Source organism: Bos javanicus, chromosome 28 (assembly GCF_032452875.1).
Source record: "Bos javanicus breed banteng chromosome 28, ARS-OSU_banteng_1.0, whole genome shotgun sequence".
Classification (NCBI taxonomy): Eukaryota; Metazoa; Chordata; class Mammalia; order Artiodactyla; family Bovidae; genus Bos; species Bos javanicus.
In genome coordinates, this window is record NC_083895.1 from 31923871 (window position 1) to 31946248 (window position 22378).

General features: G+C 38.4%; 1 protein-coding gene across 6 annotated transcripts in view; it reads left to right on the forward strand.

The window, feature by feature from the left end:
* Positions 1-22378, forward strand: part of ADK (adenosine kinase) — a 551072-nt gene that overhangs the window by 473001 nt on the left and 55693 nt on the right. Inside the window, exon 10 of one of the 6 annotated variants that reach the window (XM_061405846.1) lies at positions 6413-9502. The exons of the other annotated variants lie outside the window; for them this stretch is intronic. Within the exon in view, the coding sequence (XP_061261830.1) occupies positions 6413-6441 (29 nt within the window). The 3' untranslated portion in view covers positions 6442-9502. Of the gene's footprint in view, positions 1-6412; positions 9503-22378 lie in introns of those variants that run through there. 6 annotated transcript variants of the gene reach the window in all.

Sequence of the window (22378 nt, forward strand, 5' to 3'; positions counted from 1 at the left end):
TATAATGTTATCCTCTACCTTGTCATTAATTTTTCAAACATGTTAATTATAGTAAAAGTAAACTGCTTGTCCAAAAGCTTTATCTCAGTTATCTGTAGATCTGTTTCTTTTATCCTTAATAAATTATAGCATTTCTGTTGGTGATACTGTCTTTTTGTAGAAGGCAGCTAGAGTAAAGCTAGATCAGAAAGTGAACCAACACAAGGGTTTGTTGCAGTTTTTATAAGGCTCAATCTATTTCTGTCCCCACCACCCCCCACCCCCCACCCCACTCCTGAAATTCTTCAGGTCTCCAAAAATCCTGGGGTATTTGCTAGGATCCCTACTCTCCAGTAGGTTCTCTTTGGCACCATATAACTACCAAAAACATTACTCTGCCTTTTAGAGATCTTCTACTTAATCTGTTGACCTCTTGTCCTGCTGCCTTACAAATTTGGCAGATACCTCAAAGGAGAAAACCCCTGAGTACCAGTCTTACTCCACTGTATTCCCCTTCATGATCATGACACTTCAATTCAGATTGCCTTCACTCCAGGTAGTCTCACCAGGCCTGCAGATGGCCAGAAACTCCATTGGCTCTGTTGCCTCTTGTGCACTTAGTCGCTCAGTTGTGTCTGACTCTGCGACCCTGTGGACTGTAGTCTGCCAGGCTTCTCTGTCCATGGGGACTCTCTAGGCAAGAATACTGGATTAGATAGCCATTTCCATAAACTGTGGAAAGTTCTTCAAGAGATGAGAATACCACACCGCCTGACCTGCCTCCTGAGAAACCTGTATACAGGTCAAGAAGCAACAGTTAGAACTAGACATGGAACAATGGACTGGTTCCAAATTGGGAAAGGAGTACTTTAAGGCTGTATATTGTCACCGTGTTTATTTAACTTATATGCAGAATACATCTTGTGAAATGCTGGGCTGGATGAAGCACAAGCTGGAATCAAGATTGCCAGGAGAAATATCAATAGCCTCAGATATGCAGATGATACCACCCTTATGGCAGAAAGTGAAGAGGAACTAAAGAGCATTTTGATGAAAGTAAAAGAGGAGAGTGAAAAAGCTGGCTTAAAACTCAGCATTCAGGAAACTAAGATCATGGCATCTGGTTCCATCACTTCATAGCAAATAGATGAGGAAACAATGGAAACAGTGACAGACTTTATTTTCTTGGTCTCCAGAATTACTGCAGATGGTAACTGCAGCCATGAAATCAAAAGACACTTGCTCCTTGGAAGAAAAGCTATGACAAACCTAGACAGCATATTAAAAAGCAGAGACATTACTTTGCCAATAAAGGTCCGTCTAGTGAAAGCTTTGGTTTTTCTAGTAGTCATGTATGGATGTGAGAGTTGGACCATAAAAAACCTGAGCACTGAAGAATTGATGTTTTTGAACTGTGGTGTTGGAGAAGATTCTTGAGAGACCCTTGGACTGCAAGGAGATCCAATCAGTCAACCCTAAAGGAAATCATTCCTAAATATTCATTGGAAGGACTGATGCTGAAGCCGAAGCCCCAACACTTTCGCCACCTGATGCAAAGGACTGACCCTTGGGAAAAGACCCTGATGCTGGGAAAGGTTGAAGGCGAGAAGAGAAGGGGATGACAGAGGATGAGATGGTCATATGGCATCACTGACTCGAAGGACATGAGTTTAAGCAAGCTCCGGGAGTTGGTGATGGACAGGGAAGCCTGTGGAGTCCATAGCAGTCCATAGCAGAGAATCAGACATGTCTCAGCAACTGAACTGAACTCCTTCTTCAGGGGATCTTCCCAACCCACGAATCAAACAGAGGTCTCCTGCATTGCAGGCAGATTCTTTACCAGCTGAGCTAAGGGGAATCCCTTTTAGCATAAGCCAGTTCCCCAGAATCTCAGCCATTCACCAGAACCAAGAATTGCCAGGCCCTGAAGGAGAAAGTCAACTTTTAGCACATCAAGATAGCTCTTTAAGGTTCTCTTTTCTCAGAGGTCCTGTCCCATCAAGTCTTGGCTACTTTGGCAGCTCTCATACCTTCATTTATTTAAAAATTAAAAAAAATTTTTTTCAACTGTTCTAGTTGTTTATGATGTATGAGTTGGTTTGTTACAAGCAATAGCAATAGAACCTAATGTCCTTAAAAAATATATTTTTATTATAAATTCGAAAAGTATATGGTCCTGGAAAGTTAAGAGGGCTGATCTATTTGTTATGTAAGGTTGTTAGCTGATTTGGTAATACTGCACTCCATAATCCACTTTGAAAACTGCTAGATTAGGTAATTTCCCCATGACACTAAAGTTAGAGGCAAAAACAGCTGGATTAGAACCTAACCTTTTGATTCTTAATCTTGTGTAATCTATTCTGTACTATGGTGCCTCATGTATTTATTACAGCAGTGGTTCTCAACTTGGAGCAGTTGTTCTCTTTCCTTTTGGTTGTCACAATGGAATAGGTAGAGGAGGGTTAGGGAATTCTACTAGTATCTAATGGATAGAGGCCAGAGATGCCACTGCTGCTGCTGCTGCTGCTGCTAAGTCGCTTCAGTCGTGTCCAACTCTGTGCGACCCCATAGACGGCAGCCCACCAGGCTTCCCCGTCCCTGGGATTCTCCAGGCAAGAACACTGGAGTGGGTTGCCATTTCCTTCTCCAATGCATGAAAGTGAAAAGTGAAAGTGAAGTCGCTCAGTCGTTTCTGACTGTAGCGACCCCATGGACTGCAGCCTACTAGGCTCCTCCGTCCATGGGATTTTCCAGGCAAAAGTACTGGAGTGGGGTGCCATTGCCTTCTCCACTATATATCCTTTAATTCACAGGATAGCAACTTACAACAAAGAATTATCTGACCCAAAATATGGATAGCACCCGGTTTGGAAAAACCCTGGCTCACAGTGTACCTCAGAATGTTTATTTAAATGATCACTGTCTCCTTCCCCATTACACACTTAACTGTAAGATCAATAGCAATAAATCTTCATGTAGGAATACACCCAGGGACCCCTTAATCTAAGAAAGCATCTGTGTATGAACTAGTCCATACTGTGTTTTTTAGAGTTTCTCCCAAATACCCTCCAATACTCTTTAGTTAGAACCTCTTAGAGCTAGAAAACATTCTGATGAAAAAGAGTGTGTACATATAAATGCATTTCATGTATGTGAATGGGTATGTTTAGCTACACACTGATAGATAGATAGTGAGCTCAGTCACTCTATCATGTACGACTCTTTACAACCCTGTGGACTGTAGCCTACCAGGCTCCTCTGTCCTTGGAATTTTTCAGACAGTAATACTGGAGTGGGTTGTCATTTCCTGACCCAGGGATTGAACCCATGTCTTTTGTGTCTCCTGCATTGGCAGGCGGATTCTTTACCTTAGAGTCACTTGGGAAGCCCTAGATAGATAGACGTTAGCTTAAATAATTCTTAGAGAATGTATCCGTTGTGTTTTAAGACTATATATAATCAATTTCTATAATTTAAAGCTCTTGAAAGTATACAAATGGATATTTACCTAAAAAGTATATTACCAAATATTTTTCAGAGTAATTATTGATTATACCCAGTAAGTTATTTTTCTGCAGTTCAGTTAGACACCAAAATTCAGTTTTCAGAACATTATAACTTGGCGGCAAAATTTTATTTTGGCTTAAACACCACATGCAAGTTTTTGGCTCAGATAAAGATCTTTGGAAGGGTAGCAGATAAGTATAATTCAGATAATTGAACAGCTAAATTTTTCCTCAGTTAAAAGGAATAAAGTGTTTTTACATTTAATATGAAAAATTTATTTAAATGCAGACTTAACTGTTGCCTTGTTCCTATTATTAGGATCAGACAGTTTATCCCAGTTAAATGTCTTAAGAAGCTCACATCATTTTTGCATCATTGATTTTTAAAGTAGCCCTACAGCAGCCAGTATTCCTGAGGACTTTTCCCCCTTTGTTTAATCTTGGTCCATAAAGTTTATTTAGCTTTTCCCTGTTTCTATCAAACTATTTTAAGTTCCTATATTTAGAGCTTTTCTTGTCCCAAGAAAGTGGCCTATTTTTTTGTCTCATTATTTTGCACTTAATATCAGCAATCCCCAACCTTTTTGGCACCAGGAACTAGTTTCATGGAAGACAGGTTTTCCATGGCCAGGGGCGGGGTGGGGGTGGTTTAGGGATGATTGAAGCGCAGTCCTTTTTTTTTAAATTTTCTACAACCTTAATTATTAATATTCTTTGACATTAATTTTAATTTCCATATATTAAAATTTAGATGAACCCTTTTTAAAAATTTATTTTTAATTGGAGGACAGTTGCTTTACAATGTTGTGTTAGTTTCAAGCACTATACATTTATTGTATCCTTTATCTCTATTGTTATCACTTCAGCTCTACCTCAGACCATCAGGCAGTAGATTCCAAAGGTAGGGACTCCTAGTTTATATGGTTTACTCATTGTAATGCATTTTGGCTGTACTCTTAATGATTTCCTAGAATTTCACCCATACTCACCTATAACAAAGGGAAAAATGTTTTAAATGCCTTGTGAGGAAGCAGTACATTCACATGGTTCAGAATTCAAAACGTATAATAATTAGGGCTTGTTCAGCTGTCCAGTACTTGTGAGGAAATAGTTTTTCATTATTTGAATAACCGTAAAACTTGTCTTCAAAACTTACATACTTTTGGAAATGGAAGGGGGTACTATTAATTGTAATAGGACTATCCTGGGTAAACCAGTCAATGTGGTCATGGAAGTCATTATAGATATTTAAACGAAAGTAGTTAGTTAAATGAATTACTACATTGGTTGATGTTTTGGATTTATGTTATTTCTGACATTTTTTCCAACTCACAAATCATGTGCTAAGAATATGCCGGATAATATAGAATTTAAGTCTTGAGAATCTAACTCCAAGAAGAACAAGTTGGAGGGGCAAGATACCGATAGATTAAAACAGTAAAGTAGCAGTACAAACGAATTCAAGTCAAGGTTATTTTATTGAATGCCTTCTATATGTCAAAACTTGTAGTTATAGAGATAAAATAAGACAAAATCTCCTTTTCTTGGAATCTAGAAGAGACACAGCCCACTAATACAACATGAGAAGTTGTATACAACTTTTATGAGCAGATTTTTATAGGATAAAGAATGAAGAAATTTATAAGTTTCACAGAGGAAGTGGTGTTTGAATTAGGCTTTGAAGAATACTTACAGTTTTGGCAAGTTGATATTACAAAAGAATTTAAGTTAATGGAGCACTAAGATCAAAAGGCAAAGAGGCCTTAAAGGGTATGATGTATCACAAAGAAAGTTACATATCATGGAGATGGGTTGTGGGTAAGCATGAAATGGTAAGTTGTAATAGGCCTTTGAATGCTGTACTGCACAGGACATGATTAAGTGCTTAAAGTACATACTGAGAAGAAAGAGATTTGGGCTGAGAAACATTTTGTGGTCAGTTTATCATAATTCAGTAAAAGAAAGGAACTATACTTACATTTGTTTATAAAGCTCTGTTTCAGAGGGATCAACAAATACTAAAGATGAAGATCCTTTTTTTTTTTTTTTTAATTAAATGCCAAAGAATAAAAGCTGCAATAATCCCTCTAAAACGTATTAGTGATGAACAATCCCATGGGGTTAGACTGAGACAAATTTGATAGGGTTAGAAAAATCGTAGAGAAAAGGAGCTATATATAAACTGTGAGGAACGCACTAGGGAAAACGCCTTAGAAAATTAATAAAGATTGGCTTGGTTTAAAGATGATAAACAAAGACTAATGCAAGAGGCTAATGAATTCAGTCATGAAGAAAGTTTATACTAAAGTGCTCTCAAAAAGAATTGCTGCTGGCCTGGTTTTTATTAAGCATTTTTCCCTTAAATTAGAGGGAAAATATAAGTAACCCATTAATAAAATTTGCAATTTATACTGAATTAGGCGATACTGTCTCTGTTAATAAAATGATGGAAATTCTGATAATAATAATTACTGTAAGTTGGATATAGAAGGTCAAAATAGTGTTTAAAATAAGATAAGCTATATGTTTCCCATTTTTAAACCCACATAGAAGCAGCAGGTAGCATTTGAGAAATGTCTCCATTTCCAGGAGATATTCTTGGTTTAAGGGTTTTAAGAACTGAGTGGTAGGACCTCCCTGGTGGTCCAGTAGTTGAGAATCCACCTTGATATATAGAGGACATAGGTTTGATCCTTAGCCTGGGAAGAGTCCACACTGCAGGGCAAGTAAGCCCATGTGCCACAGCTAATGAAGCCTGCGTGCCTAGAGCCCATGTTCTACAACAAGAGCAGCCGCAGCAATGAGGATCCCATTCACCTCAATTACAGAGTAGCCCCCACTCGCCACAACTAGAAAAAAGCCCATGCACAGCAGCAAAGACCCAGCATAGCCATAAATAACCACTTAATTTTTTTTTTTTTTTTTAGGAAAAGAACTGAATGGTAGAGACACCTAAAATGTAGGCCTGTAGGAATATGTCTTCACTGAAGAGTCTACATTTATATGATGTATAATGTATATTCTATGATTCAAAGAAGATTTTTTGTGAAACTTTTCAGATAAATCTTTGTCACTGAATTTTCTGTAGAACATTTCTTTCTGAGACTCACATTTTAATGAAGGAATTATTTTAAAATTCTTACCCCCTCTTGATGGTGTTTAGATACCTAGAGGAGGATGTGTAGGTCTTAAGAAGTTAGGTGAGGAACAGTGGATGGAGGTCTAGGCAAAAAGTGTAGTTCCCTGGGACAGTTATATAGTTCCCTTAGCAAGGTTCCTATTTCAATCTGAACTGCTATTTGTACTGAATGTGCTCATGAGCTCTAGAAAGTAAACCATGGCCTTCACTTTCCATATCTTGCAGTAGATTTTACCATAAATTAGAAATTGTAGTGTGATTATTTGAAAGATCAAAAGTGTAATTTGTTAGGATCAAATAAACAGTTTTCCAGTCAACTATTCTGGAATCTGTTGACACATTTAGACTTAAGCCCTCATAGCAAATCCATAGAGATTTAAACTTTTTAGAACCTGGACTCTAGCTACTTTGAAAATTTGACACAGGGAGTAATTTTAAAAGATTTCTTTTGAAATGACCTCAGGTTCATCAATCTCTATTCTTATACTACTCTATAAAGAATCTCTATATTCAAGTTTGGTTGGATGTTTTGTAAGTACAGAAAACTATTGGGTGGGCGGGGCAGGGGGAGGAAGGAGAGAAAGAGGAGAGGGAGAGAAGGAGGTGTGTGTGTGTGTGTGTGTGTGTGTGTGTGTGTTTTCAACCTTAATGGAACAGTTGGCTGTAGTAAACTTCTTGATATTCATTGGTATATCAACTTAAGAAGTGGATCATAAAGAAAGTCAATAGGTTTCTTTGACACATGATAGCAAGAACCCAATCTAGCATGCCACTTGTAAGCTTATCTGTAAAGCATGGAGGCATTTGTCACCACTGACAGTACTGACATTTAATCTGGGATCTGTTTGCAACTCAGCTTTCCATGTGTTCCCGTGTATATGGTAGTCTCAATTCAGCTTCAAAGCATAGCTTTGTCTATCAAGTTATTCTGAATTTTATGTAACAGAGGGAAACAGAAATATTAAGTAGATACTGTTTGGATGATTATTTTTCTCCAGATGAGTTATGCCAACCAGAGAGTTCTGGGCATTGACCTCTTGTGCTGTTTTTGTAATTCACAAGCCAAAACTGTTGTAAGTTAAATTATGGGAAGTTGATTAATGATCCAAGAAGGAGGCACAGTAGATCAGTTACATAGGAAACTCAGGAAAGCCAAGTCAATAAGAACTAAAAAATACTTAACCCAGATGAGGCAGATGTTTAAAAAAGATGTCCTGGTTACACAAGTTGATAGCAAATCTGGTGTCAAGTCAGTTTGGGTATAGTCTCCACAGGAGTACAACAGCCTGAGGAATTCTAGTATGAATCCACTAAGATATTATATGAGCTGGGAATGGTAGCAGGAAAATGGAAGAACTGTTTCTCAGGAGTCAATCAGTGTCATTCACAGAGGTTTATTTTTATATAAAAGCTTCTGGTTTAGTTGCTAAGTCATCTCCGACTCTTCGGAGATGGAGACTCCAGTTCAGACCCCATGGACTGAAAGCTCACCAGGCTTCTCTAACCATGGGATTCTCCAGGCAAGAATGCTGGAGTGGATTGCCAGTTCCTTCTCCAATAAAAGCTGCATTGGTCTTCTAAAATGGAAGGTTCCCAGGAGCTGGCACATATTAAAATTCCTAGCAAACACCTTGGAGTGAAAGCCATCTAGATTTAGAAGATAGAGACTAGAGTGTTAGGAAGGCTAATACTCAGGGCTAAAGATAGGGAATCTAGACCGAATCTCAGTTTAGTTCTTAGGATTGACTGATGCAGAAGACAACTTATTAAGATAGAACAAAAGATTTGTGGTCACAGTTGGGCCACCACAGCTTACATCTGAATGTCTGTTAGTCCATGTTCTACTCTTGACAAGTATTCTACCCTTATTAGAATTAGCTGAAACTTGGTACCCAGCTCTGCAAATGCAACCTAAACTACAAAAAACTAGCAAAGATATAAGTAGAGCAAAATGAAGAAGGACCTCATGCAAGCAAAATCAGGACTTAAAATGTCAGCAGATAGCTGTCTGAACATGTCATGGCAGAAAGCAACTTGGAACCTGTTGAACTATTACAGTGCTAAAGGGAACCACTGCTGTGTGTAACCTACTGTGCTGAGGTAATGTTGGAAACAAAGATAAACGGCCTTTATGGCAGACCTTATTCTTGAGTAAGGCAAGTGAGATATATACTAGAAAACAGAATAAGAAAGGATTATATGAATTTTACCCAAAAATACACTGTAGAAATAATGCAAGCATGAATTCATTTTATACTAGTGATCATGGAAACAATATATTCTAAAGGGAACATGTAAACTAACTTGTGGAATGTAAATAAGATTTTGATGCAAATAAGAACTAGAGATGATCTTAGAGATCATCTGGTACATCTTAGAAGTTTGAAAAGTAATTGAGACCCACTCCAGTGTTCTTGCCTGGAGAATCTCAGGGACAGAGGAGCCTGGTGGGTTGCGGTCTATGGGGTCGCACAGAGTCAGACACGACTGAAGTGACTTAACAGCAGCAGCAGCTGGTGGGAGAAATTTTGTACAGCTTTCCTGGAAGATAGCTTGGAAATACATATCAAAAATCTTTAAAAAATGTATACCTTTGACTCAGTATCTTTACTTATAAGAAGTAATTCTGTGGAATAATTTAGCATGTGCACAAAGATTTATACACAAGGATGATTGTAACAGCATTGGTCTTAAGTTTTTAACTTCTCAATTTCTGCAGCAAAATTGTTAAAAATAATAGATATCTTCCATATATTAATTACCCGGCTTTCCTAAACTTTAATATTTCGTGTAATTATAGTAAAATGATCAAAACCAGGAAACTAATACTGATTTAATAGTATTAATAAAGCTACAGGCCTTATTCATACGTTGCCAATTATCAGTAATGTTCTTTTTCTGGCATAGGATACAATCCAGGATCCCACATTGCATTAGTCATTAGTCAATTCCTCTTATTCTCTTACAGTCTGGCATAGTTTTACAGTCTTTCTTTTGTCTTTTGTGACTTTGACACTCTTAAAAAGTACTGCCCAGCTATTTTGTAGAATGTCTCAATTTGAGTTTGTTTCCTCAAGATAAAATTCACATTACGCATTTTTAGGCAAGAATACCACACAGATAATATTTTGCTCTCCTCAGTACATCATATCAGGAGGCATATGATACGCGTTTGCCTCATTGGTGGTGACATTAACATTGATTACTTACGTAAGATGGTGCCTCTCACATTTCTCCATTGTAAATTAATGTTTTTCTCTTCTTAATCAACAAAGTATTTTGTGGGATGATACTTTGAGATTGTGTCTTTCATCTCCCCTCCCCCCATTATACTTTTGCCCTCAAATTTTAACATTCATTGATTGATTAGTAATAATGATTACTATAGTATCAGCCAAATAATGATTTTTTAATTTTTATTATTTGTCATATATTTATTAATTGGAATTCTGTCATCAGAAGGAGCTTTCTCTTCTCTCCATTTGTTTATTCATTTACTTATTTATATCAGCATGGGCTTACAGATATTTATTTTATTCTATGGATGCACATTCATTAGTATCATTATTTGTTGCTCAGATAGTTCTAGATTTGGCCAATGGAAGCACCTCCAGGTTGTCTCTTGTGCCCTTTCAACATGCTCCTATCATTTCTTTATTTCCTTATGTTCTCACACAAGATATTCCAAGATCATCTTGTACTTAGCCCTAGCCATGGGATCAGCCATTTCTCTAAGAAGCCTTTGATCTTTTTATTGGCACTGGCCATTCTCATTTCTACTGGATTGTCTCTATTTTTAGATTTCTGTGGTAAGATTAAAAACTGTGTGAATATATAAACACGCTTCAGCAATATGTGAACCATGAACTTCCTGATGTTCAAGCTGGTTTTAGAAAAGGCAGAGGAACCAGAGATCAAATTGCCAACATCTGCTGGATCATGGAAAAAGCAAGAGAGTTCCAGAAAAACATCTATTTCTGCTTTATTGACTATGCCAAAGCCTTTAACTATGTGGATCACAATAAACTGTGGAAAATTCTGAAAGAGATGGGAATACCAGACCACCTGATCTGCCTCTTGAGAAATTTGTATGCAGGTCAGGAAGCAACAGTTAGAACTGGACATGGAACAACAGACTGGTTCCAAATAGGAAAAGGAGTTCGTCAAGGCTGTATATTGTCACCCTGTTTATTTAACTTATATGCAGAGTACATCATGAGAAACGCTGGACTGGAAGAAACACAAGCTGGAATCAAGATTGCCGGGAGAAATATCAATAACCTCAGCTATGCAGATGACACCACCCTTATGGCAGAAAGTGAAGAGGAACTCAAAAGCCTCTTGATGAAAGTGAAAGTGGAGAGTGAAAAAGTTGGCTTAAAGCTCAACATTCAGAAAACGAAGATCATGGCATCCGGTCCCACCACTTCATGGGAAATAGATGGGGAAACAGTGGAAACAGTGTCAGACTTTATTTTTCTGGGCTCCAAAATCACTACAGATGGTGACTGCAGCCATGAAATTAAAAGACGCTTACTCCTTGCAAGGAAAGTTATGACCAACGTAGATAGCATCTTCAAAAGCAGAGACATTACTTTGCCAACAAAGGTCCGTCTAGTCAAGGCTGTGGTTTTTCCAGTGGTCATGTATGGATGTGAGAGTTGGACTGTGAAGAAGGCTGAGCGCCGAAGAATTGATGCTTTTGAACTGTAGTGTTGGAGAAGACTCTTGAGAGTCCCTTGGACTGCAAGGAGATCCAACCAGTCCATTCTGAAGGAGATCAGCCCTGGGATTTCTTTGGAAGGAATGATGCTAAAGCTGAAACTCCAGTACTTTGGCCACCTCACGCGAAGAGTTGACTCACTGGAAAAGACTCTGATGCTGGGAGGGATTGGGGGCAGAAGGAGAAGGGGACGACAGAGGATGAGATGGCTGGATGGCATCACTGACTCGATGGCCGTGAGTCTGAGTGAACTCCGGGAGTCGGTGATGGACAGGGAGGCCTGGCGTGCTGTGATTCATGGGGTCGCAAAGAGTTGGACATGACTGAGCGACTGATCTGATCTGATCTGATCTGATCTACTTCTATATCTGTGTATATGTATTTTTAAAATATGGGTTCATATTGGTATTGTCTACTTCAGTCCAACACTGGAGACTTCCCTGCACATCCTGGTTCATGTTAACTTTTTTTTTTTTTGATATATTGAAAGTTACCATGACTACATACTCAGTGAAGTATCTCTCCCCACTCATCCTTTTTTCCACATTCCAGTTTTCAGTCTCTTTCATACTTTTTGTACCCACCAGTAGGCAGCAGAGCTCTTTAGTTTCTGACTATTCTTCCTGTATTTCATCTTTTTTTCCTAATAGTTTATTGAGATAGAATTCACATACCATACCATTTACTCATTTAAAATGTGTAATTTTGTCTTGGGGATATATTCATAAAGTTGTGCAATCATCACTACAGTCAACTTTTAATATTATTTACAATCAGTTTTCTTCACCCCAAAACATACCATTTTTCCTAAGTTCCTCTCTCTTTCAGCCCTAGGCAACCACTAACCTGTCTCTCTGTCTATGCCTTTTGTCTTATGAGTTTTTTAATTTATTAATACATCCATATGGCAGAAATTGATTTAGTAATGAAGGTGTTTTTATTAACATGGAAAGATATACACAATATATTTTTCTGTAAATTTTTAAATTTATATTCTCAATATATAATACTTTCAAACAATACATTCCCTTTTATATCAGTCCTCTTTCATTTAGTATGGTATTTTAGAGGTTTATCCATGTAATATCATCTATCAGTATTCCTTTTTCAGTCCAGTCACTCAGTCATGTCCAGCTCTTTGTGACCTCATGGAATGCAGCACACCAGTCATCCGTGTCCGTCACCAACTCCCGGAGCTTCCTCAAACTCATGTCTATCAAGTCAGTGATTCCATCCGACCATCTCATCCTCTGTCGTCCCCTTCTCCTCTTGCCTTCAATCTTTCCCAGCATCGGGGTCTTTTCCAGTGAGTCAGTTCTTCACATCAGGTGGCCAAAGTATTGGAGCTTTAGTTTCAGCATCAGTCCTTCCAATTAATGTTAAGGACTGATTTCCTTTAGGATTGACTGATTGGATCTCCTTGCACTCAAGGGGACTCTCAAGACTCTTCTCTGATACCAAAGTTCAAAAGCATCAATTTTTTGGCGCTCGGCTTTCTTTATGGTCCAACTCTCACATCCACACATAACTACTAGAAAAATCATAGCTTTGACTAGACAGACCTCTGTTGGCAAAGTAATGTCTCTGCTTTTTAATATGCTGTCTAGGTTGGTCATAGCTTTTCTTCCAGGGAGCAAGCATCTTTTAATTTCATGGCTGCAGTCACCATCTGCAGTGATTTTGGAGTCTAAGAAAATAACGTCTGTCACTGTTTCCATTGTTTCCCCATCTGTTTGCTATGAAGTGATGGAACTGGATGTCATGATCTTTGTTTTTTGAACGTTGAGTGTTCGGCCAACTTTTTCAACCCTGTTTCACTTTCATCAAGAGGCTCTTTAGTTCTTCTTTGCTTTCTTCCTTAAGTGTGGTGTCATCTGCATATCTGAGATTATTGATATTTCTCCTGGCAATCTTGATTCCAGCTTGTGCTTTGTCCAGTCCAGCATTTCGCATGATGTACCATGCGTATAAGTTAAATAAGCAGGGTGACAGTATACAGCCTTCTGGTCCTCCTTTCCCAATTTGGAACCAGCTTATTGTTCCATGTCCAGTTCTAACTGTTGCTTCTTGACCTGCATACAGATTTCTCAGGACGCAGGTCAGGTGGTCTTGTGTTCCCATTTCTTGAAGGATTTTTCACAGTTGTGATCCACACAGTCAAAGGCTTTAGCATAGTCAGTGAAGCAGAGTAGATACTTTCCTGGAATTCTCTTGTTTTTTCTGTGATCCAGCAGATGTTGACAGTTTGATCTCTCGTTCCTCTGCCGTTTCTAAAACCAGCTTGAGCATCTGGAAGTTCTCAGTTCATGTACTGTTGAAGCCTATCTTGGAGAATTTTGAGCATTACTTTCCTAGAGTGTGGGATGAGTACAACTATGCGGTAGTTTGAGCATTCTTTGGCATTGCCTTTCTTTGGAATTGGAATGAAAACTGACCTTTTCCAGTCCTGTGGCCACTGCTGAGTTTTCCAAATTTGTTGGCATATTGAGTGCAGTCCTTCCAGAGCGTCATCTTTTAGGATTTGAAACAACTCAGCTGGAATTCCATCAGCTCCACTAGCTTTGCTCATAATGATGCGTCCCAAGGCCCACTTGACTTCACATTCCAGGATGTCTGGCTCTAGGTGAGTGATCACACCATTGCAATTATCTGGGTCACTAAGGTCTTTTTTGTATAGTTCTTCCATGTATTCTTTCCACCTCTTCTTAATATCTTCAGCTTCTGCTAGGTCTGTACCATTTCTATCCTTTATTGTGCCCATGTTTGCATGAAATGTTCCCTTGGTATCTCTAAAATTCTAAAAGTAGAGCTTCATTTCCTTAATTTCTAAAGGAACTTCATTCCTTTTTATTGCCATATAATATTGCATTGCATGACATGTTAGTTTCCTAGGACTGCCATAACAAATTACCATAAACTGGATGGCTTAAACAACAGAAATTTATTTTCTTATAGTTCTGAAACTTAGAAGTCTCCAGATATCAGTATATAGAGCCGTAGAGATATTAGTTGGGCCACGTTCAAAGACTATAGGGAAAAATCTTTTCTTGTCTCTTTCTAGCTTCAGGTAGCTCTTGGCAATTAATCTTCAACATTGCTAACATTCCTTGGCTTGTAGCTGAATCACTCCAGTCTTTGCCTCTGTCTTCACGTGTACTTATTGTATGTATTTCTCTGCATCTTCATCTCTTATTGGGCTTCCCTTGTGACTCAGCTGGTAAAGAATCCGCCTGCAGATGGGAGGAAGGTTCAAAAAGGAGCGGTATATGTATACCTATGGCTGATTCATGTTGAGGTTTGACAGAAAACAACAAAATTCTATAAGGCAATTATCCTTCAGTTTTAAAAAATTAATTTTAAAAAAAGAATCCACCCGCAATGCAAGAGACCTAGGTTTGATCCCTGGGTTGGGAACATCCCCTGGAGAAGGAAAAGGCTACCCACTCCAGTATTCTGGCTTGGAGAATTCCGTGGATTGTATAGTCCATGGCGCAAAGATTTGGACATGACTGAGCAACTTTCACTTCACTTCACTTCACCTCTTATTATAAGGACTTCAGTCACTGAATTTTGGACCTACTCTAGTCTGCTACTGCTGCTGCTAAGTCACTTCAGTCGTGTCCGACTCTGCACAACCCCATAGACAGCAGCCCACCAGGCTCCCCGTCCCTGGGATTCTCCAGGCAAGAACACTGGAGTGGGTTGCCATCTCCTTCTCCAATGCATGCAAGTGAAAAGTGAAAGTGAAGTCGCTCAGTCGTGTCCAACTCTTAGCGACCCCATGGACTGCAGCCTACCAGGCTCCTCCATCCATGGGATTTTCCAGGCAAGAGTACTGGAGTGGAGTGCCATTGCCTTCTCCGACTCTAGTCTAGTATGATCTTATTTTAAATAATCAGCAAACATGTTATTTCCAAATAAGGTTATAGCCTGAGATTCCAAATGAATGTGAATTTTGGGGGGGTGCTATTCAATGTACCTCTGTATAAATATGGGCTTCCCTGGTAGCTCAGAGGTTAAAGCGTCTGCCTGCAATGCGGGAGATCTGGGTTCGATCCCTGAGTCGGGAAGATACCACATTTTATTTATTCATTCATTGGTTGATGGACATTTCATTTTTATACTTCTTTATGCCCAAAGGAACAGATACATGAATGTTATTATTTCCTTTTCTTTTCATGTGAAAGGTGGCATACTGTTGATACTCGTTTGCACTTTGCTTTTATCACTGAAGTATATAACTTGGATATTGCTCCATACTACTTCACAGAGGTCCTACCAATTGTAGTCAGACTCAAAAGAGTAGATAGGAATAGCTCCTATCAAACCAATCCTTTCTCAGGTAGCAATTGTAACTCTGGAAAAATATTAGAAAAGAAAATACCAGGGTGTTCTCTGGCGACTTAGTGGTGAAGAATCCACCTTCCATTTCAGGAGATGTGGGTTTGACCTCCGGTCTGGGAAGATTCCCACATGCTGCAGAGCATCTAAGCTCGTTCATCATAACTATTGAGCCTGTGCTGTACAGCCTGGGAGCCACTATTACAACACTTGAGCCACAACGAATGAAACCCATGTGCCCTAGAGTGCTCAGCAGCAAGAGAAGTCACCATAGTGAGAAGCCCATACACCAAAACTAGAGAGTATCCCCTCATCACCACAACTAAGAAAAAACTTGATTCAACCACAAAGACTAGTACAACCAATAAATAAATAAATATTCTTTAAAAAAAATTACTGAGAGATACTGGAAAACAATGAAAATCAGGTGGAAACTGAAAGAGAATACATGCAGTCTTACAGACTTCTGGAGCAGATAAAGAGTTTTGGGTGACTACATCAGGTAGAAAGTGAGCAAAGAAATTCCTGAAAGGAAAGAACCATAGAAAAGTAGCCTGAAACTCTGCATAAAGGTCCTGCAGTTGTGGAGAAGGAAGAGATTTGTATGACCCCTGAATTACACATATACAGAGAAGGTCCAGGAGCTCAACCAAAGCTAAAAGAACTGAATGACAATTTCTGTTATTGTCCATTGCTGGAACCAGGAGTTTAGAATTTGAGTTTAGCTAAGTTTAACTGCTTACTTAGTGGACACACAGCCACACCCATTTCCTGCTTTCTGCCGCTGCTTTAGTGCCACAAGTTGGGGACTAAAGTCTTGTCCTTTCCGTACATTCATTTAAAAAATAGGGTAATAATAATTATGGGCTTCCCTCATAGCTCGGTAAAGAATCTGCCTGTAATGCAGGAGACCCAGGTTCCATTCCTGGGTCGGGAAGATCCCCTGGAGAAGGAAATGACAATCCACCCCAGTGTTCTTGCCTAGAGAATCCCATGGACAGAGGAGCCTGATAGGCTCTTGTCCATGGGGTTGCAAGAATTGTACAGGACTTAGCGACTAAACCACCACCACCAACTGCTTACTTAAAAAAAAAAAAAAAACTAATCCTTTTCAAAGATACATAAATGACCAGTCTTTACAATAGAGGTCAACCAACTATTTTTAAAGGGCGCAGGAGTAAATATTTTATAGAGTTGTAGGCCTTGCCTTGTGGTCTTAGTTGAAACTACTCAACTATGCCATTGTAATGCAAAACTGTCCATAGAAAATCTGTAAACAAATGGACTTGGCTGCATTCCACTAAAACTTTATTTAGAAAAGTAAATGACTGTCCCTCTGGTTATAGATTGCCCAACCTCTGTTTCACATCCCGTGCACAGTATTCAGGATATAATCTCAGATTACAAGGAAACATTCACGCTGAAGAGCAAAAACAATCAATGGAGACAAGCTCTGAAATGACACGGATGTGGAATTAGCAGATAGGAGTTTTAAAGCAGTTGTTTTAACTGTATACTCCAAGATGTAAAATATGCTCATATGAATGAACTAATTAGAAAAATCTCAGCAGAGATATAGAAGCTTTTAAAAATAGAAATTCTGGAACTGAAAGTACAGCTTCCGAAATTAAAAATTCACTACCTGCTCTGAGCAATTTAGAGATGATAAAAGAGCTAGCAAACTTGAATACAGATCTATTGAAATTATCAAGTCTGAGGAACAGAGAGAAAAAAAGACTGAAACAGAATGAACAGAGTTTCTGTAACCTGTGGGACAATATCAAAGGGCCTAGTGTATGTGTATTTAAAATCCCAGAAGGAAAGGAGAGAGAAAATGGGGCAGGAGAAATGTTTGATTGAATAATAGTTGAACGTTTCATAATCATGATTAAAACCATGAATTTAAGGATTTGGAAAGCTCAATGTATACCACAAACAGAATAAATACACAGAAAATCAAAACTAAACATATTATAAAACTACTGAAAACAAACGATAAAGAGAGAAAGTTGCTAAAGCAAAATAGCACATTACATACAGAGGAAACATTCAATGAATAATTGCAGGTTTCTCATCAGAAGTGTTGAGGGTCAAACGAGAATGGAAAATCTTCAAGTCATTGGAGATAGAAGTCAGGTTATCTTTGGAGGGGATTAGTAATTTCACGAAGGGAATGTTTCCACATAACATACCACCCGACAAGTTAGTAGCTTAAAAAAAAGTTTTATTAATGATTCTGTAATCAAGAATAGGCTCAAGTGAGCAATTCTTCTACTGGTCTTGACAGTAGTCACTTGTATGACTGCATTCAATTAGTGTGTTGCCTGCAAGCTGGATTTGTTAGGGTTGCCTGGAAGCCTCTCTGTCTCCATTTAGTCTTAGAGTCAGTACTTCCGGCCTCAGGCTTACAGTTTATACCCCTTTTAAATATGTGTTATACTTCAATAAAAAGTTTACTTTCAAATGGGGTACAATCAGTGGAAAACCTAGTTGTTAAAGAATAATGTAGCAAACACAGTTATTACAGAATGTTTCAGAGAAAACAAGTATTTCCTATCTGTCTAGTGTAAAGTTTTTGTAAGGAAAATTAATAGATGACAGAGAAAAAAAATATTTAACTTTAGGTTGCAGTTAGATGGCTCCAACTTCAAAGGATGTAAGAAGCTGTTAAAAGAGTTTTGAGCAGAGGACTCGTGTGATAAGAACAGTAGTTTAGGTGATATAATTTCATGCTAGTGTATAAGATCAAATGGAGGAGAGAGAGGTTATAATCAGGCAGACTTGTTTGGAAGCAACGATTCAGATGTGTACCTATAAGCATTTGAACTAGAATGGTGGAAATTTAATGAGAAAGAAGGTAATAAAATTTATTTATTCCATATACAGGGATTGAGGACCTACTATGTTCCGGGCACTGGGTAGGGAACTCACAATATATGAAATAGAAGTATAGAGAAATAATCACAGTTTGTTGTAATCAGAGTTTTAACAGATGAATGCTTAAGGGGTTAAGGACACAGGATGAGGAATCAACTAATTATATGGAAGAGTCTAATACATGTTTTATAGAAGAGTAAACATTAGGTGAGTATTTGCAGTTTGGCGAGCAAAAGCCTAAGTAAAGAAGAGGAGAGCATCTTGCACTGAGGACGTGGCAGAGTATATCTGTGTGTCCAGGCGAAGCCACAGGCACGAGGAGCTAGAAAGACAAAGGAAGGATTCCATGGCCAAGGGCAAAAGGTGCCATGACACCGTAAGTAGGCAAAAATTACCCTAAGAAGAGTATGAGTAACTAGAAGAATGATAATACAAATGGGAACTCCATGTTAAGAATTATGCAGCCTATAGATATTTTTCATCTGAGTGTACCTGAAATACCCAGAGAGTATTTTTTTTATGTGTGTTTGAACACTAAATGTGTTTCATCGGTGAAATTCTGAATATCATACACTCATCATAGGTTTTTAAAGCCAACAAACAACCTAGAATTGATTATTGACCATTGGCATAGTTTTTTTTTTCAAAATTACAATATGTAAAATAAAAGAAAATTTACCTGAATTTTTCTTAACTCAGAAGAAAAGAAATAGGGTAACTAAATGAGAAACAGAACTGTTACAAATGTTCCAAAGGTTTGGATCTAAATTATCAAATTAATTCCTCTTTCATTTGTTTTAAAATACTGTTGTTTCAAGAACCACCAATTATCAGCTAATGCTAGATCTATAATTATGTGTTAATATATGACAAGGCTGGCAGTCTCCACAGAAGACTGGCATTTAGCAGATGCTCGAATCTGCTGTTGGTCCAATGAATCTGTAGCTCAGAAATTTTCCTACAAAGAACCTCTATTGTTCAGGTTACACATCCATTTTTGAAGACACAATCCACTGACTACAGTCAGTATTACCTGAAAAATTACACAATAATTGATTAAAAATCCAAATCAAACTTTGATACTATGGATCCATTATGAGTGTTTGAGAACTAGGGGGCAGAAAGAGATAGAAGCTTATTAAAAAACACAAGGGGTAATTGTGAAAGTAATAGATACGTTGATTGTCTTGATTGTGGTGATAGTTTCATGGATATATATACTACATACTTAACAAATTATACACTTTAATATGTGCAGTTTACTGGATGTCAATCTGTTACCTACCTAGGTTCTTGGACTCTTTAATCAATAGAAATTGATAAGAGGTCAGAGGAGAAATTCAGGCCAAGATTTACTAGGACTCATACCGCAGCACAGGGAATGAAAACAAGTTCCCTTTATCTCTCCCCAATGCCCAATGTGGGGGTGAGCTGGTCCCGTTAATGGAGTGAGGGTAGGGGCAGTGGCTGGGGCTCAAGGGGTGGCTTAAGTGGTCTACCCAGCCCCTTGGTGGTGCTGTGGGCAGGGATCACGCGCACTACCCTGCTTTTGCTCTGGTACCTCAGAAGTACCAACTGGGACGTGGCTTTTTTGTATATTGTTCATAATTTGCCCCAGCTATGCATGCATGCATTTTTAGTTTCTTAGTGTTTCTTTGAATTTTTTTGCTCTAGGAAACATTTGTCCTTGTACAAAAACTCCAGTAGAGGGTTCCGAGCCATAGGTTTCAGTATGTCTCAAATCATAGCTTAGTGCAGCTGTTATTAAAAGAAATTAATCTTAGAATGGTCAGATATAATATTTGGGATCCTGCACCGTTATTCCGGAGAAGGCAATGGCACCCCACTCCAGTACTCTTGCCTGGGAAATCCCATGGATGGAAGAGCCTGGTAGGCTACAGTCCATGGGGTCACTAGGAGTCGGACACGACTGAGCGACTTCCCTTTCACTTTTCACTTTCCTGCATTGGAGAAGGAAATGGCAACCCACTCCAGTGTTCTTGCCTGGAGAGTCCCAGGGATGGGGGAGCCTGGTGGGCTGCCGTCTATGGGGTCGCACGGAGTCGGACACGACTGAAGCGACACAGCAGCAGCAGCAGCAGCAGCACCATTATTCATATTTTAAAAGATCTAGTCATTTTTAAGTGGATATACACAATTTGAACTAATCTAGGTTACCTGAATTATAATGAATTGAGTGTGGTGATTTTTTAACTAGAGTCTTAAGATAATATGCTTTATTAAGTATAGATTTGTGTGTTTGTGAATCTGTGCTGAGGCTCCCCAGGTGGCTCAGGTGGTAAAGAATCTGCCTGCAATGCAGGAGACCCAGATTCAATCCCTGGGTCGGGAAGATCCCCTGGAGAAGGGAATGGCAACCCACTCCAGTATTCTTGCCTGGAGAATTCCACGGACAGAGGAAGCCTAGCGGCTGATTCTGGATAATTTCTTTTTTTTGAGAATGTATTTCTGTGGACTGGATATTTAAATTGTCCTTCAAGCAGGTTTTATAACATCAGTACCACCTTAGTTTGAGTAGTTTTTCCTTATGAGAGATGCAGAAAGATCGATGTCTCAAGTGCCCCAGATCATAATAAATACTTTAAATACTTTTCTTACCTTTATACACTTTTGCTTTTATTAATGAGCTTTAAAAAAAAAAACTGAACTATTAATGGCTTTCTCCCAGTGTCATACTAGCTGTGAAAAGTGAAAGTGTTAGTCATTCAGTCATGTCTGATTCTTTGCCACTCCATGGACTGTAACCCACCAGGCTCGTCTGTCCCTGGAATTCTCCAGGCAAGAATACTGGAATGGGTAGCTATTTTCTTCTCTAGGGGATCTTCCCAACCCAGGGATTGCAAGAAGATTCTTTACCCTCTGAGCCACCAGGAAAGTCCATCATCCTAATTGTGGTTGAGACTAATGTGAACTCTAGGTTGGTTGGTTGGTTTTTCTTTTTTTCTTTCTTTGAACTCTAGTTTTTAAAGGTTAATTCTATTGGTAGAACATAGATGTATTAGAGTACATAAGGACTCTGATAAAAGATCAACTGAGGATATGTGATATAAGAGGATCTTTTAAAAGAATTGGTATTTGATGCTTGGGGGTGTAGTCAATCAGATGCCTATATAATGTTACTAAAATACAAATAAGTGAAAATATTCATATCCTTTAATACAGTATTTTCAGTTCTTAAAATTTAATCAAAATAAGACTATATGTGAAAACAGTTATATCATTTTTATGCATAATAGTAAAAATTAAACAAAACTTGATGGAATGGATAAAGTATGTTATTTACTTAAGGCTACCATTAAAAATGATACTGCAATTTTAGACTATCCTTACATATTGTGTTAGATGAACAATGCAAAGTGTTTGTTCATTTTGTGAAACATCATTACTTAAAATTTGAGGACTTTTCAATAGTATACAAAAATCAGAATATTAAATTACCTGCCACTACAGTCAAAACAGCAAAAGTGATTATGTTGGAGGTGGGGGTAAGATGATAAGTACTGTGTGTTTTCCATATCTTATTTCTATATATTTTTAAAATTATGTTGTTTTTAAAAGAACACAAGCCTTTTAATTAAGTATACAAATTTAGTTACCCTAAAGTAATATAGACTACTAGTGTCTGAAGCTCTGGGGTTTCATTAGTACAGTGATGACTTAATTAACAAATCCTCGATGAACAAAACCTCTTTCCCCAAGACTGGCCTTGGTTCAGCAGACATGAGGGAAGGATCAATTTTCTCTGAGCTAGATTGGTGGCAGCAGGGACTAATGAGGCAGGGCCCTGAAAGT